Below are 18,024 nucleotides of genomic sequence, written 5' to 3'. Positions count from 1 at the left end.
GACCACTGAAAATGTAAGTCAGAGAGGCCGAGTGAGTCACTGTAAGAACTCACAACTCACCTTTGGAAAACACTGTCGATGTCCAAAAGCTAAACAAAACTAAACTCTGGCTTATAGACCAGAGATGTGTAGATAATGGCAGCTACATTCAAAAGTGGTTTTAAATCACTAATAAAAAATAGTGCTCAAGTTTACCTGCTCTCCCTTTGGTAATTCCAACCATATGAAGCTCTTGTTATTGAAGGGAAGGCCTTGTTAAATGACACTGTTTACAAAGTGGGAAAACTAATGGCTGTTTTTAAAAGGCCAATCTCACTAGCACCAGAATAGATTCCAAAGGAAACAGAACTCACTTAGAGGACATTTTAAAAGCGGGAAAATAAATATTTTCCGCAGAAACTTACACTTCCTAAAAATAGGACTGTATTTAAATGAGAAGAATGGGGATAGAGGTTAAATTTCACATTCTAGTATCTAAGAATACCATATTATAATTTTAAACACACATTTCTTTTAAAGAAAAGAGTTTGAAAATTTCCATCTAAACTCAGAAATAGCTTTCACATCCAGTGTTTCGTGTGTGCTTTCTGACAACACACTGTGGTATACATTTGATGTTAATGTTTGAGAAGAAGACTATGGTTCTGGGATGTAACGGGAGCCTGATAGGTGACAGAGCAAAGTGTGAGCTCAGTGCTATCTGCTCCACCCCAATTCTGAGATGACAGTTATCAAACTCCCCACTATGTGTCAGACCATGTAAGATGGCGTAGTATGCCCTTTACCTCTCAACCACTGTATTTAATTCTACCTAGCATCCTTCTAGGTTTTCTCTAAAACCTGTTAAGGTAACCGTTTGCATCAGTAACATTAAGAACAAAATACTGACAATGTGAATGGCCTCCAGGCCTCCCCAAAGGATGGAGGGATGGAGAGTAAGAAATACGTGTTTCTGCCACCAGCACAATTTTGATGATGGGTAAATATTTGATGTTTTAGTCTGTAGCCCAGTTATAAAATAAGAAAAGAAAATACAGGGGTGGAAACCTTTAGACAATCACATTGATGCTTAGTTTTCTTTCTACTGCTTTTTACTGGGCAACACCAGACAAGTGACCATTTCTCTTTTGTAAATATGATAGAAAAGGTAAAAGCTTCAAAGAGAACAGAGTGAAGGTTTAGCCGACTCCTCTACGTGAGAAGGATTTGCTTGCTGTTAGTTTTCTACCTCAGGCACAGTGACCCACCCGTGGAGTCAGTCAGTCAGGAAGCAGCCTCCCCCGAGTCTCACCTGCGTACATGTGGTACGTGAGCCTCTCAATCAGCTTAACCACTGTCCCTGCCTTGATGATGGGGATGCCAGCCTTGGGCTGCACGTTCTCTTCAAACAGAATGTTCTCCTCAGAGTCGGGCTCTGCAAACCTGTACACGTCAGCACTCGGCAGCCTCATGTGCTCCTCCTTCTCCTCCTGCAGCATTGTAACGTCCAGCATTCTCTCCAGCGTGCTGCGGTACTGCAGGGATATCAGGGCTGCCATCCAGTTATTCTTCTCTTCAGCTGACTTGGCAGAAAATATAACACTATTTCCATCCTTCAGAATTATTTCGAAAGCGTGCTTGTATTCACTGGTGTCATCCTTATCGTTAATCTGTACCTTTCGCATAAAAAACTTTTCTTTAAGCCGATATTCTGCATTGCTAGCACCAGGAAGTCTTGGCTGCCCATGATTTGATTTACAGCAAATCATTAAGCCATCGAAGAGAAATATGTGTCTCTCGTGTTTGGCTCCTACACGTGTAAGAGTTCCTTCCATTATAAACTCATTGCAGCATTGTCCAATGTCTTTCCCCTCCCAACCATCAATGTTCTTCTGAATCTCATTCATCTTCTTGATGGCCAGTTGTTTCCCCTTCATTTGCTGGCTGTAAAACCGACATGCAGACTCACTGGGGTAAAGGAAAAGATGCTATTAGTACACAGAAGACAGACTTTATATAGAGTTCATGCAGATAAGGTGGCAGGGTAAAAGACAACTTAGAACATCACTGACATGTGTTTACTAATTCCCCAAATAATACATGTAATTACGCACCTATAAAAGCTAAAACAGCACAGAATTTTTCAGAGTTATAAAAAGAATAGTGATGTTGAACTATATAAAGTCAGGTACAAAACAATTATCTCTGCCTTGAATATTAAACACTTAGAAAGATAACTATAAAAAAGTAGCCCAACACAGTAAAAAAAAAATGAGATATGAAAGCAAATTGTAAGTGTTTTTAAATGCACAAGACCCAGAGATAGAAGCACATGTTACAAGGGGAAAGCAGATCTGCTACCTGCATCAATGTCTGAGTTATACAATCCCCAAACTAACCAAGCCTACGAACCTGCCTCTGACATAACAATGACGCCGGCAGATCTGCCCGGGACACTGCTCTGTCCCCTTCAGCTTACCAGCCGCTCCTCGGGAGGCCTTGTCTGGGAGCAAGCAGGGAAAATGCACAAATATGAAAGGTTTTTCAAACAATAACAAATTCTCCTGGCTTTGATGTCACTTCCTCTGAGAGACCAAGCTTGTCACTAACACCGTTTTCTTTATTGTTTACTCAAGGAGGGAAGCTAAGGCCCCTGAATTTGTACCACAACTTTCAGGATAGAAAGGAAGAAACTTTAAAATGGGAATATTTACCTCAGTCTTCGTTTTGCAAGATTTTTGGAGCAAATTTTTTCCATGCCACTTTGGACATTAAGCAGGGCTGTTATTGCTTGTTTCATACACTCCTTATCTTCTTGATCTTCGCTCTTTTCTTCTAACTGCTGTGGAAAGGGCAGAAGGAGAACCTCACTTTATTGAAGGATAAATAATGCTCATTTAGCTCTCCCTACTCCAGTAATTTTAAGTGTTCTATAGATGTATTATTTTATGTTATGAGTGTTTGCCTGCAGTCTGAAAGTGCACCCTATAAGTCAGATCCCCTGGAACTGGAATGCAGGTGGCTGTGATCCACTATGTGGGTGTTGAGAGCTGAACCAGGGTCCAGTGCAAGAGCAACCTCTCCAGCCTCTCGATCTGTTTGAAGCATTTTTCTAGGCTGAGGATGTAGCCTGCTAGTGTTACCTAGCATGCGTAAGGCCCTGAGTTCTATTCTCTGACAGCATATAGTCCAGACATGGTTGCAGACACCTGTAATCCCTGGACTCAGGAAGAAGAGGCAGACGCGGACACGCGAGAAGCTGTCTTCAAAGAAAACCAGCAAGCAGTTGTTATTGTTTCTGCACGGTTTGGTAGCACATGCGTGTCTCTAGTGCTTGGGAGTCTAAGGTCAGCCTGAGCTCTGTAAGTGGACCCTGCCTCAGAAGGCTTTACTTCTCTGCTAAGGAGTACTGTCTGTAATCACATTAACACGCCACTAGGTTCTCCATGTGGAAAGTCTGAGGAGCCAGCCACTGTAGAAAGAACATGCTGAACCTTGAAATAAGCAGTGTCGTGCGTGCGCTCAGCAGTCATGCTCCTGAGAAGACCGCACAGAGCTGTTTCTAACGTCCAGAGGAGTTAACTATGGCTCTGGGCACAAGGATACTCTTACGCATAGAATCAAAAATAAAGTTCAGGGCTGGCAAGATTGCGCAGCAAGTCCAGCCTGATGGCCTCAGTCAATCCTAAGAACCCACATGTGCCGGCCCCATTCCTTGCTTACCCCTCCCTACATAAATAAATGAATAAATTTTTTTAAAGTCTTTAAAAATATAAAGTCCAGAAACATTCAAGTCATTAACATACAGAGCAAGATTTAACAATAGGGAGGATATTGTTCCCTCTGAATTTTGTTCTGATTATAGATTATAGAGTGTGTGTGTGTGTGTGTGTGTGTGTGTGTGTGTGTGTGCATGTGTAGGTGTGGACTTCTACATTTGAGTACAGTGCCCTCATAGGTCAGATGAGGGTGCTGGAGTTACAGATGTTCCTGAACCGCCCCACCCTACATGGATGTTGTGAACTGAACTCTTGTCCTCTGGCAGAGCAGCCAGTGCTCTGACCTACTGAGCCATCACTAGGGCTGCTGTTTTTGTTACTGTTAATATTACCGACTCAGTACATAGACCTAATGTACAAAACTCTAATACCAAAAACATGTTTAGGGATGCACTGATTTTCTATTCAAAAAATGTTTCAGTCTTTTCTGAATCATTAGCTTACATTTTGCATATGGAATATATTGGTATATAAAAACACTGCTTGTGTTTATGTATATGGGTATTTTGCCCTCATGTATGTCTGTGTACCATGTGCCTTGAAGGCCAGAAGAGGATGTCATACCCCTACAAAGAGGTACAGACAGTTACTAGCTTGCATGTTGTGCTGGGAACTGAACCTGTGTCCTCTGAAAGAGCAGCCAGTGCTCTTTAACCACTGAGACCTCTCTCCAGCCTCATTGTCAGTATTTTAAAAATCACAAACCTAAAGTATTTTTTTCCCTTTTCTTCCTTCCTTCCTTTTTTCTGAGACAGGGTCTTGTATGCCTTTGTCTGGCCTTGAACTCTTAATCCTGAGGCCTGCCTTCCTTTTTCTAGTGCTGGTATTATAGGTTTATGCCACCATTTATACAGTGCTGGGGATGGAACATGGTGCTAGAAAAGCCGTATCATAGCTTTACTCCAGCCCCAAAGCTTCTGAACTCATAAAGTTTTCCAATGAAACACTTTTAAGTGTTCTTTTTGCTTTCATAGCTGACAGGCAGTGTTCGGCATTTCAGTGTGATAAAGACTTGTTTGAGACAGAGCCTCACTATGTAGACTGGGTTGACTTCAAACTCGGAGATCTACTGCACGTCTCCCAAGTGCTGGGGCTAAAGGTCTGTGGTCATCACACAACCAATAAAAACCTTTCTGTATGGCCATGCTTTTCTGTTTATTTAAGTTGATTAAAACTAGGAAATTATGTAAAGCAATTAAATCTAATTAAAGAGGTGGCTTATTCTGGCCACAGAAACAAAGTGGCTGCAGTTATGTAAATGACAGCAAAGAAGCCGTCTCGTTATTTCACTGGAGCAACTGTTACTAACACTATAAACTTACCGTCAAGCGCACTCTACTGAGGTTATATCGTGTGTGCACTGAACTTCACCTAAGGAATCTTTCTAAAGCACAATAACGTGTATGCCCTGTAGAGATGATAGTAAAAATGTCTATGTCTATCCAGATAATAAAATTCACCTATTCATAGGAAAGGAGCCACTCATACCCTTGATTACTTTTTGGTTCCTTAGACATAAGCAGTGGGGAGGTCCCTGCTTAAGGTGTGGTGGCTCATAACTAATCCAGTGCATGGCAGTCGGGGGCAGATGGATCACTGCAACTTTAAGGCTAGCTAGGCTACAGAGTAAGCTTCAGGGCAGCCTGGGCTACAGAGTAAGGCCTTTTCATATCTGCTCCTGGCCCCTGACTGACAGAAGGAAGCAGAGGCAAAGCAGTAGTGACAGGTATAGCACACGCACAGGGCACAACGTGTACCACAGAGCAGCTCCCAGGAGCCTCTGCGATGCAGAGCCTGTAAAAGAGCCTCAAGGGAAAGCACGGTCCCACAAGTAATCTCAGGAAGTAGACTTGACACAAAACAAACTGTAGATGGTTTCTGTGGTGGGGACTGAAGCCTGGACTCTGATCATAGTAAGCAGGCATTCTGAGTTACACCCCCTTCCCCATCTCCACAGTGTATGAAGTCCAAGCTAACCAAAAGACAGAGAACAGCTACAATGCTTCCCTTTAAAGAAGGAACATGTAGGGGCTGGGGATTTGGCTCAGTGGTAGAGCGCTTACCTAAGAAGCGCAAGGCCCTGGGTTCGGTCCCCAGCTCCGAAAAAAAAAGAACCAAAAAAAAAAGAAGGAACATGTAAATTAATGATTTTATTTCTAGAAGCTACTTTTCTTCAACACAATATAAAACGAATACCATTTACTTAAATGAATAGGCAGGAAAGACCAGAACTTAAAAGTCATAACTGTCAGTCCTCAGACCTTTTCACTAATGTACACAATTAACTGAAATGAAATAAAACCTATTTAGAAATGAGGTCTTTTCAGTTTTAATCAAATGCAACCATGCTAGATTACAACTGACCCCAAAATCCACTGAAATTCAACTGTGTGAGAAAGGAGAGGGCAGCGAGACGCTGACAGACATGGAGAGTGAGAAGTGATGCACACCCGAAGCAGGCAGAGGCCACGTCCAGAGCGAGGCTCTCCACGAAGGCCGGGAGAGCCCTGATAGTGGCGCAGCCTTCTCAACTCCTGCTCTCTGCCTCCAGAGCAGAAAGAAGGCACTACTGAAAATGAGTGTTTCCAGCAGGGTATAGCAGCCTTAGACAGCCTCAGTGTGCACATGCTACAGATAACAGACTTTAACCCGATTTTTAAAATGAAAGAAAACATACTTTTCCTTAAGTTACATAGACTTAGCATACTACAAAAAGAATAGGGTAATTCTCCAGGATGAAACTAAAGTTGTTTAACTTTTTTGTTGAACCAATTCCTAGTACTCAGAATTTTGGTCACTATATTCAGTTGTAATAATCCAGTCTAAATTTGTTTAATAAAGCCAACAAAATTTCATGTAGAAAAAATGGGGTTGGGGATTTAGCTCAGTGGTAGAGCGCTTGCCTAGCAAACGCAAGACCCTGGGTTCGGTCCCCAGCTCCTAAAAAAAGAAAAAGAGAGAAAAAAAAAAAAAAACACATTATGAGAGCAAATGATTTTTCAAAAGCTCACAATGAGTCAGGTATGACGATGCAGGCCTCTGATCCCAGCCACCAGGAGGCAGAGGCAGGTGGATTTCTGAGTTTGAAGCCAGCTTGGTCTACAGAGAGCTCCAGATAGCCAGGACTACATGTCTCGAAAAAGACAACGATGATGAAAACAACAACAAAGTACACAAGGAAGTTTTTTCCACTTCATGAAATTTAACTCTAATGGTCCTAACTAATAATAAAAGGGTCTAAGTACTGTCTAATTCTGTGGAAATAATTTAAATCAGTAAAAACTAAGCTCAAAGTGATAGCTCTGATTAAAAGGACATAGTGTTCTTCCGGAGGACCCAAGTTTAACTCCCAGCACCTAAGCCACTGCTCACAGCTGCCTATAACACACATACACACACGCGCGATTAAAGATAAAATGTTAATTATTTTTAATTGAAAAAAATTTACTTTCTAATTGACAAGTAAAAATTATGTATGTTTATGGTATATAATATGGTGCTTGACAAAATACTTAAAATTGTATACTGCCAAATATTTTTCTCAGATGTAAATTCTTAAAAATCTACTTTCAGCAATTTTCAAAACTATACAATATTATTTGCTATACTCACCATATATGTGTGTGTAGACATACACACACATATGCATGTGAATGTAGTACGCATGTGTGTGTATATGTGGGGGTTTTTTTTTTCCAATTTTTTTTTCTTTTTTTCGGAGCTGGGGACGGAACCTAGGGCCTTGCGCTTGCTAGGCAAGCGCTCTACCGCTGAGCTAAGTCCCCAACCCCTTTTTTTTTCCAATTTTGAAGGCAACTTTGTAGCCAAGGCTATTCTAATCTTTGTTCCAGGCCCTAGATTCTGGAAGCATGTTCTACACTAGGCTGGATTTATCTTGAATGTATTATTACTCTGTTATAAGAAAAAGACCAGATCCTGTGAGGAATTCAGCAGGGACTCAGACAGGAGAAGCTTTGTTAGTGTGTGACTGACCGCTAATGCTAAGGGGTCTGTCCAAGCTGCTTTTCCCTGAGCTTTTAGAGTGGGCTGTGATGTTGTCATCCTGCTCTGTGTTCATCTGTGGTGGCCACATTTCCTGAGCTCACAGAGGAGTCAGGGTCTTAGTCACCACAAACAGACCTAAGCAGTGAGACCTAAGCAGACCACTTTTCAAGGAGTGTGACACATGCTCACTCTTTCAAGGAGTGTGACACACGCTCACTTTTTCTGGTGAGAGAAGGGGTTTGAAATAACAAATTTACAAAAAAAAGCAAAACTTCAGCAAACTTAATTCTAATGAAGTCAGAGCCTATTTCTTTTATCTTCCTATATTACCTTGGTGAGATATGTCAGGAATCTAACTCAAAGGTAGGCAGGGCTCCCAAAATTAACCGTTCACTTCCATGTGATTTAATATTTCCTGAGCTTATTAAATTCACTTCAATCACATTTCAATTAACACTATAAAGTTTAATACTTCTTTCCTTCTTCAATCCTAACTCAAGTTTTGTACCCATTGACAAATCTCTTCCTACTGCCCCCAATCTATAGGAAACATTACATTACTCTATTTCTTTGTCTGACAGTATTACAAAAATAACAGCAAAATTCCATCCTATGAATTCATAATGTTTTGTTACTCATTATTTAACAAGAATTTACTAAACGATTTAAATGCCAGTACTATACAAGGCATGAGAACTCAAAGGCAAAAAGGCTTTGTTCTATTTCCTCAGGGAGCATCTAGACAGCGATATGAAGGGGATGTCCTGCAGATGGACACTTGTGGCTGAATACAGGGTTTCTGATGTTAAATATGAGGTGCTGCCAGTAAGGGAGTGAGAAGAATCAAGAGGGTATGATGGGTGGGGCCCAAGCTAACCAGCAAAGGCAATGAGTACAGAGACCAAGCAGAGCTGTGGGTGGGCAGGAGAGTGAGGTGTGGTCAGTGGCCAGCATCACAGACAGTAAGAAACATCTCCAGTGCTAAAAACAGGCAAGTGTCTATGTCATAGTCATTCATGAAGTAACCTTTACAAATGCACTGTTTAGGTAGATGATCCTGCCTAGTGAAATAAACAGTCTATAAACAAGGAAACCAGGGATCAAAAAAAGTACAGTGACTTTTCTCTAGCCACTCGGCAGACAGAAAGACTTCAGTGTCTACAAAATTCTGAACCTTCCACACACAGATAAATTATGGTTCCAACTGCCCCGATCTCATGCAATCAGTTCTGCCTCCAGAATTGCTAAGTGTAGGTGGACATTTGGAAGTAATAACAATTCCCCAAAGAAAACAGAATACCAAGAATCGTGTGTGTGTGTGTGTGTGTGTGTGTGTGTGTGTGTGTGTGTGTGTGTGTGGTCTTTTTGTTCACTGAACATTAGAACCTTTTCAGTGGTTTGCGTAAGTACCCTACAAATGCATTGCTGTACTATACGATTTTGCAAACCTTCTAATATAATAGTATATATTGATCAGTTCTCCATTTACTTAGATTATGTCATGATACCAGCATCTCAAAACAGAATCTGAGGCAACTGGGAAGATGGCTTAGTTGGTAAAATGCTTGCATAAGAATGAGGACCTAAGTTCAGACACCCACGTAAAAAGTCAGACACTACACACCTGCCTTTAATCCCAGAACTTGGGGGGCAGAGGCAGGTGGATTTCTGTGAATTAATGGCCAGCCTACTGTACATACTGAGTTCCAGGACATCCAGGGATGCAGAGACCCTGCCTTTAAAAAAAAAAAAAAAAAAAAAAAAAAAAGCAGCTATAATCTCAGCATTGGCAAGGTAGCCATGGGCAGACCCTTAAAAATGGCTGGCCAGCAATTCTAGCTGAATTGGCAGGTTCTAGGTTCAATAAAAGACCCTGTCAGTTACACAAAACTAGGTGGTGAATAACTGAAGACTTCTTCAGTCCGCCAGTGCTGACTTCTGTCATGCATACATATGCACCACCACCCACAGACATATACAGTAGTATACCTTGAAATTTCTTCCTACGAGAGGAGGTTGAACAGCAAACCAACAAATACAAACTGAAGTAGGAGTAGGGCTGGCAGAGGGCTTGACAGTCACAAGTGTTTAAGGTGTATCCCCAGGACCTACAATGGTGGCAGGAGGGAACCAACTTTGTAAGTTTTCCTCTGGCCTCATGTACACTGGGGTGCCTTGGGTGTACATTTACTTGTATAGATACGTGCAAATAAATAAAAATACAAGTCGTGCATTAATTCTGAAAGAATCCAGAATGGAGAAAAGATCAGTGTGTGCGTGGACGGATCAGTCTCCTGTTCCCTGTACTACCGTACCATAAACTGCTCACTTTACAATTAATGTAAGACAGAATGAGCCAGGGACACACACACACACACACACACACACACACTCACACACACACACACACACACTCACACAGACACACATCACACACACACTCACACACACTCACACACACTCACACACTCTCACACACACTCACACACACAGACACTCACACACACTCACACACTCACACACACTCACACACTCACACACACTCACACACACACACTCACACACACACATGCACACATACTCACACACACACTCACACACACACACTCACACACACACACACACACACACACACACACACACACACACACACACACACACACACACGGTAGAAAACATTAAGTCCTAAGGGCCTAAGAAATCTTCACTATATAATGCAAATCATCCCTACGCCTCCCCAAGGCAAGGTCTCACACTGTACCCTAAGACTGGCTTAGAATTCTTTGTGTTGCTTTGCCTGGCCTCAAATTCATGGTAATCCACCTGCCTTAGTCGCTCAAGTGCTGGTACTATACGTTTGATCCACCATACCCAGATAATTTTAAATAGCATTCCTTTTTAAAAAATATTTATTTAGTGTGTGCACATGTGTATGTGCTTGCTTTTACATGTACATGTATGGAGATAGGTAAGAAAGGAAATTTGCAGAAGTTTCTCCTTCTACACTGCGGGTCCCAGAAGTCAAACTCACGTAATTAGGTTTGGTGGCAAGCACAACCTTACTGGCCTTTCTGATTTTTCTGAGACAAGGATGAACTCTGTTACCTAACTAACTCTCTTCTTTTAAAACCATCTTGAATTATGTGTCTGCATGCCATGTGTGTACAGGTGCGGTGCCCAAAGAGGCCAGAGGAAGGCCCGCCCCGAAGTTCCCTGAATATGAATTTACAGTAGTTTGTTAACTGCCCAGGACGGTATTAGAAACCCAGCTCAGGTCCTCAGAAGAGCAGCAAGTGCTAAGCCATCTCTATCCCTTACGTTTCCGTGTGTGTGTGTGTGTGTGTGTGTGTGTGCATGTGTGTGGGGGGCAGTGAGAGTTTGACTGTGTGTATGTGTGGGCAATCATATACATGGAGGTCAGGAACAACTTTGTGATACTGGTTCTCTCTCTCCACCTTGATGTGAGCTTCAGGAGTCAAGCTTAAGCTGTCAGTCTTGTGTGACAGTGCCATGCACTGTACCATCTTGCCATCTGAGGTCTTCAGATGGAGACTTGGATACATATATACACAGTTGTTTTCAAAGAATCACCCATCTAAGCAAAAAGGCCACATGATTAAAAATAAAACTGGGCTCTTCCTATAAGCAGTCAGAGGTGACCTGTGAAGATGGTTTGCCATGCTCTTGACCCAGAAACCCCCACAAAATCATGAAAATCAAGAGGTTCAAACCTTCATGTTCACTTTAAGAATACCCGGGAAACTGCCAGGGCCATCCAGGGTATGCATATTCACAAAGCCACCAAACACCTGAAGGATGTCACTTTAAAGAAGCTGTGTGGAGCCAGTAGGTGCGCCCAGCCGAACGGTGGGGCTGAGACAGGGACGGTGGCCAAGAAAGAGCGCTGAATTTTTGCTGTACGTGCTTTAGCATGCAGAGAGTGATGCTGCACTTAGGGTTTAGATGCGGATTCCCTGTCACTGAACATCCAGGTGAACAGGCACCTGAGACGCGAGGACGAACCTACGGAGCTCATGGCCGCATTAACCCAGCATGGGCTCCCCCTGCCACACTGAGAAGGAACAGATTGTTCCAAAGCCAGGGGAGGATGTTGCACAGAAGAAAAAGATGCCAGAGGAAACTGAGGAGACAAAAACTCACGGCGCAGGAATAAATTCAGCATAAAATCAATGCAGATAAAAGTCAAAACAAAACAAAACCGGGCAGCTTGCTTTATAGTGAAGTGTGGCAGAGGAAAGGCGCTGCTCTTTCCAAGTTACTTAAAATTGCCGCTCAGCTAAACAAAGAAAACGGATATAGACTAGAGCATGACTGTCACATACATCTGCAACAGTGACACCTGAATGCTTTAGAAATAGCAATCCAAGTCCTCTTACCTTCAGAAGTTCAAAGTAATGCAGACAGTGGTACACAGGGGCGAGCAGCAGCCGGGGCAGGACATACTGAACGGCCTCTTTGAAGCCTTCACCTATGGACTGGAAAAGGAGGTGATTGAATACCTTCTGCACTTTATTTTGCTAACACTGTACAATTTAATTTAGCCATCACTGTACCTGCAGATAAAGTGCTGCCCCAGGCTTTGATAGCTGACTGAGAAAACGCTCATGGAATCCGGGCCGCAGAACATCCCGAGCATAGGACTCATATGGGTCAAAGGCCAGTTCCTTAAAAACAGACAGTGACGTAAAAATGATCATAAATAGTGAATGGTCCACCATACAGAAACAAAAGATTAAATTACAAACACATCCTCAGAAACACACTCCTTTTAAAGACTCTAAATAAAAACTGAATGGCTATTATAATCTTAACAAAATAAATCTAATATCCTCAAGTAAAGAATCTAGTGGATCTTTCTTCTGAGTAGAAGGGTATGTATGTAGGTATGCTATGCTGCTCTTGGTCAAAGGTTGCAGTGGAACTAGGAGCTGTCCTAAGAGTGGGCTGACTCGGGGTTGGGGATTTGGCTCAGTGGCAGAGCGCTTGCCTAGGAAGCCCAAGGCCCTGGGTTCGGTCCCCAGCTCTGGAAAAAAAAAAAAAAAAAAGAACCAAAGAGTGGGCTGACTCAGCCCTAGAAAACAGCACAGCCAGACCTGGGCAACAAACTATACACACACACACACATACACACACACACACACACACACACACACACACACACACACACACACACACACACATATAGTTGTGTAGGACACAAGCATTTAGAATCCTGATGTTAGATATTTATTTTTTCAGATATAGTGGGAGGGTTGCAGAAATGGCTCAGCAGCTAAGAACACTTACTGCTCTTGCAAAGGACCCAGGCTTGGTTCCCAGCACCCACACCATGGCTTACAACCATTCATAACTCCAGTTCCATGGGATCTGATGCCCTCTTCTGGCGTCTGGGGGCCAGAGACATATATGGTACAGATACATGTAAACAAAATACATAAAATAAATCTAAAAAATATTTTTGGTGTTCGACATTTACTTTCATATTTTATAAATCAGAAGGAACTGTTTCTATCATCTAAAATTGTTTTCATAAGAGTAACTTAATCCAAACTGCACAAAAAGCAAAACAAAACCAAACAGAACCTCCAAACCATCATTGTTAACATGCCAGTCATCATTAAGCTCTCCTACAGGCGTAAAGGAGCATGGAGACTGCTGAGGAAGTACAGAGCAGGCACTGATCAGCACGAGCACCAGACCCTTCCCATCATACACCCCACGAGGAGACACCGCTGACAAGCCGATGGATGACCTAATTCAATCCCTGGGACCCACAGAGTGGATAGAAGCACTTACACAAACTGTCCTCCGACCTCTGCTACATGCAACACACACACACACACACACACACACACACACTCTAACAAGTGTTCACCTTTGTAATGGCTAGAAAGGAGACAATGGAAGAAATAAGACAAGTGATTTAAGATATAATACAAATTATGAATTAATTACCTTTCATACTGTTTGTAAAGTACTTAAGAAGGAGTTAATAGTACACCATATCTGACCACTTCAGACTAAAGCTCTGGACACCATGTCAGGCTATCCTACCTCCTTACATCTTGGTTCAACTCATAATTTAATTATTCATTTGTTCTGTCTGCCTGAGCAATGCAGTCTGTGCCACGTGCTCACTGTAGTTCCGTTCTGCTTCGTTGTCTATCCATACTGGCAGCAACCTGCTATTCCTATTTAATAAATCTAAATGTGTGACGAGCGAGGCAAGTCTCCTCCATGTGCTGTTCCTCTAGACTGTCTTTGTCTCCTCTCGTCTCCTTCTCTGAGTGGTAGGTAGTGGGTGAGACAGTCTAGACAGGATCTCATTGGATAGCTAGAACTTGCAACACACGCCAGGCTTCAGTGCTGGGATTACAGGTGTGGACCACACCTCATTTGTACACATTAAAGATCAGCCTGCTGTACTCTGGCTACTCTGTGAATGATTAACATGAATGTAATTTTGAGTTTTTCCACATAAATACTGCATAGTATGTATCACCATTTACTTGTGCATTCCATATCAATCCAAGTAGTTTACATTTTTTCTTAACAAGTCTTATATACATTTAGTTAGGTTTTTGAATTTCAGCAGCAGCAGCAGCAGAAGCATGTATGTGTGTACTGGTGTGCACAGGTCAGAGGACAACATTTGGGGTGAGCTCTCTTTCTACAAGTTCTAGAGATTGAACTCTAAGGCTGGGACTCCCCCAGGAACCCAGCTCAGGCTGTCAGGCCTGCACAGTGCTATATGGGTGGGGCCGTCTCACCTGTCCTACTGCTCACTGTGCCCTTCTGAGACGGGGCACCTTTGACCTGTACAAGCACTATGTTCCGGCAGGTGTAAGAGCACAGGAGTGCTGGTCTTTCTCTAAGCCAACAACAGTGAACTCACCTAACATTTTAGTATATTTTCTTGTATTTGCTAACTACTGACTGCAGGTAAGACAGCCCAGTCTCATTCTGCTCCGTGTCTGTTCTGCTGTACTATGCCGTCCCTGTCCCTCTAGCAGTATTTACTCCCAGCTTCTGAATTCTCCAGGACCTTTCTACCACGGCACTAGTTTTGTCTTTTTCCTGAGATAGCACCTCTGTGCTGGGACAAAAGATTGCATCACATAGGAAGAGAGCCTATATGAGGAAAAACCCTCAGCTGACTGCCTGGATTGGTGATTGATAGGGAAGGTCCAAGCCCAGGGTGGGTGATGTCACCGCTGGACATGAGTTCTGAGTGACAGATGAAAGCGAGCGGAGAAAACCAAAGCTGCTGCTTCCCACCATAGGCCGTCACCTGTAAACCAATGAACCCTTTTCTCCCCCAAGTAGCTCTTGGTCATGGTGCTCTAGCACAGCAACAGAACAGAACTGTAAGAGCTTCACGCAGCTCTAGACTGTGGCCCGACTTGTTCTGTAGCTGAGAATGACAGCCTCCTTCTGAAAGCCCTGCATCCACTTTCCCACTGCTAAGGTTATAGGGTTACAAGGTGTGTGCACCATGCCCAGTTGAAGTGGGAACTGAGCCGAGGGCCTCATGTGTCCTGGGGAGAGTTTACCAAGAGCTACATCCCTGGCTCCTCTCTTTGCTTTCCCACGAGCCCAGCACCATTACCCCAAAAGATTGAATGTGTTTTAGAGCAAGACAAGAGTGGGAAACCTCAGCATGACTACCAGTGATGACTCACTATAACTAACTCAGTGAGCATTGGAAATGCTCGAGGTTACCAGGCTTGAGTATACCATGGGATCTGGTGTCTGTGCCATGGACCTGAGTTTCCCAGTCACTTCATCGTTCAATTCTAAAGACTACGGCTATCACATACTGGTTACTTTACTATGAAAAGGGAACTTGCCAAATATTTAAGGGAGATTGTCTTAATTTTTACAAAAAAAATTGAATCTTGTTATTGTTATTCTTCTTACTTTACAAATGTATACAGAGAAGCAAACTATTAGTAACCTGCCTGGAGATACACATGTGATACCCAGCAGTGCTCTGATCAGTAGATGTGAGGACTGGGACCCTACACCCAAGCTTTTCTCATTCAGCAGTGGGCTTGCCTTGGCCTTTGTATGAAAGTTTCAGAGTGAGACACAGGGGTTGGATGTAGCACTTGATAACTATTTCTGTACTTGACAACAGTAATAAATGTTGACTGACTGTGAAAAGGAAGCAATGGTATGTTTATCAGTTAACTACCTATGACTTGAACTGGAAATACAAATTATGAACCCTATTTTAATGCAAATGTACTTTCAGACAGACTTCTTTTGCTACATAATTGACAATATTAATTGATATACTTACTTCTGCTAAGTCTTCAAAACAGCTTCCGACTAACGGGTGGGGACTGCCTTCATCTGTCATCTCTACAGTGTCTTCTATATGGCCCAGTAACTTTACACTAAGTTCATGGATATCCACTATACGACTAAATATGTTTTCTACATCCTGTGGAGGAGAGGGAAATATTAATTCAATCATGTTATATAACAAGATATCTTTTCAGTAAAAAAAAAATTTATAATCAAGGTTTAATGTACATACTGTTATTTAAATAACCTACAGTAAAAAATACTTAAAAATCCCCTTTTTTAGTGATATGCAACTAAGAAAGCTCTCTGTCTGCCAACTGTTTTGTTGTGGAATGTCTTCACACTCTGTAATAGTCTTAATCTTTAATAGTCCTCAATAGCGTTCAACACAGAATGGCAGGGCTTTGCTATCTGACTCTGCATTCATCTGAGGGGATAACATTTTGGTTGAAATACAGGAAGAAAAGTACAGTTCTATCCAGATACATAATTTTACCAGACATGTTATGGGAAAATGAAGGACTATTCTAATTGTCTACTCAACTGTGATATTCCTGCTTTCTGTGTAACATCCATGTAATTTTCTATCGATCTTTAATTAATATATCATAAAATAACTGGTTTTCTGGGAGTGAGGATGCTGTAATGTGGATGGGGTATAAATAATTGTCTAAGGCAAGAAAGTATTTCGTACCTTTACAACAGCAGGGTTGACTATAAGGAGAAAGGAGTGCATAAGCATACATAAAGCAGGTACATTTCCTGTGTGCGGACCATGGGAGTACACTATAAAGTGTGTTTACCAGAGTGGCTTTCAGTATACTTAGACTAAGGTCCCCTCTGCAAAAGACAGCTAAACACATCATCAGCAAAAGTGACGTATATCCCATTGTTCTGTATACAGTCCAGAGCCCTGTTCTGGGCATCTGCTACGTGGAACGTTCTGTGCAAACAGATGAAATGTTATTATACTGCCACTAATAAACTGGTCACTTCAACATTTCTTGCAGACCATATAATTTTATACTGTTCTTTTAAAACCTGTTGATTACTATTTTATCAGTGATTTTTGTTTCTGTCACTTGTGAGGTATGGTCTGTATGCAGTGAGACATACCTACTTTAAATGTACTTTTGGTAGGATTGCCTACAGTTATTCCTCTGTGATCTCATACACAGTCACCAGTCACATTTTTTTTTTTTTTTTTTTTTTTTTGTCTTAAAAAATTTCCTTATGGGAACTGGAGAGACGGCTCAGCAGTTAAGAGTTCTGGCTGCTCTCCCAGAAGCCCAGAATTCAGGTCCCAGAACCCACACAGCAGCTCTAATCATGTACTAACTCCAGTCCCAGGAGAGCCAGCGCTCTCTTCTGATCTTCACAGGAAAACGACCACACATAAAATAAAATAAAAAACATTTTTAAAAGTTCCCTTATGTCTCATCTGCATCAGCTCCCACCATCCTCCCTGCTAGAACATGACGTGTCCACTTCCTGTGAGCAGACCGCAGTTGTGTCAGAGTGTCTGTTACGTAGAAACAGGTTGTGTGTATCCAGCTTCTCTGCTTATGTTCCTGAGGTTCGGCTCTGCGAACGTATGCATAAGTGCTTCATTCTTTACTCCACTGTATGAGCAATAACAGTTTCTCTTCACAATTGGTAGGCACTGAGTTATTTCCAGTTTTGAGCTATAAAATAAAACTTCTACTTTGTATGGCTTTGTTTTTGTTTCTTCTAAGGCAAAAACTAATAGAATTGTTTGAAAATGTAGAAGTGTGTTAGAAAACCAGCCAATTTTACTAATTTATATCTTACAAGTAACACTGAAATTTTATAAATCCATGAGCAGTCATTGCACATTCTTTTCAGTATCTGACACTATCCCTTTTTAAGTCTTTCTAACAAGTGTATGGACGTATCTATGCTTTTG

General features: G+C 42.0%; 1 protein-coding gene across 2 annotated transcripts in view; it reads right to left on the bottom strand.

The window, feature by feature from the left end:
• Positions 1-18,024, bottom strand: part of Sos1 (SOS Ras/Rac guanine nucleotide exchange factor 1) — an 80,020-nt gene that overhangs the window by 35,193 nt on the left and 26,803 nt on the right. For both annotated transcript variants that reach the window (XM_087553022.1, NM_001100716.1), the window contains 5 exons: positions 16,090-16,233; positions 12,338-12,448; positions 12,161-12,259; positions 2,694-2,821; positions 1,292-1,947 (listed from right to left, as the gene is read on the bottom strand). In XM_087553022.1, coding sequence (XP_087409148.1) covers positions 1,292-1,947; positions 2,694-2,821; positions 12,161-12,259; positions 12,338-12,448; positions 16,090-16,233 — 1,138 coding nt within the window. The remainder of the gene's footprint in view (positions 1-1,291; positions 1,948-2,693; positions 2,822-12,160; positions 12,260-12,337; positions 12,449-16,089; positions 16,234-18,024) is intronic.

This window comes from Rattus norvegicus, chromosome 6 (assembly GCF_021556685.1).
Source record: "Rattus norvegicus strain SHRSP/BbbUtx chromosome 6, alternate assembly SHRSP_T2T, whole genome shotgun sequence".
In the NCBI taxonomy this organism is placed as follows: Eukaryota; Metazoa; Chordata; class Mammalia; order Rodentia; family Muridae; genus Rattus; species Rattus norvegicus.
Note: the sequence above shows the minus strand (reverse complement) of the source record. Positions and strands in the feature narration are given on the sequence as shown.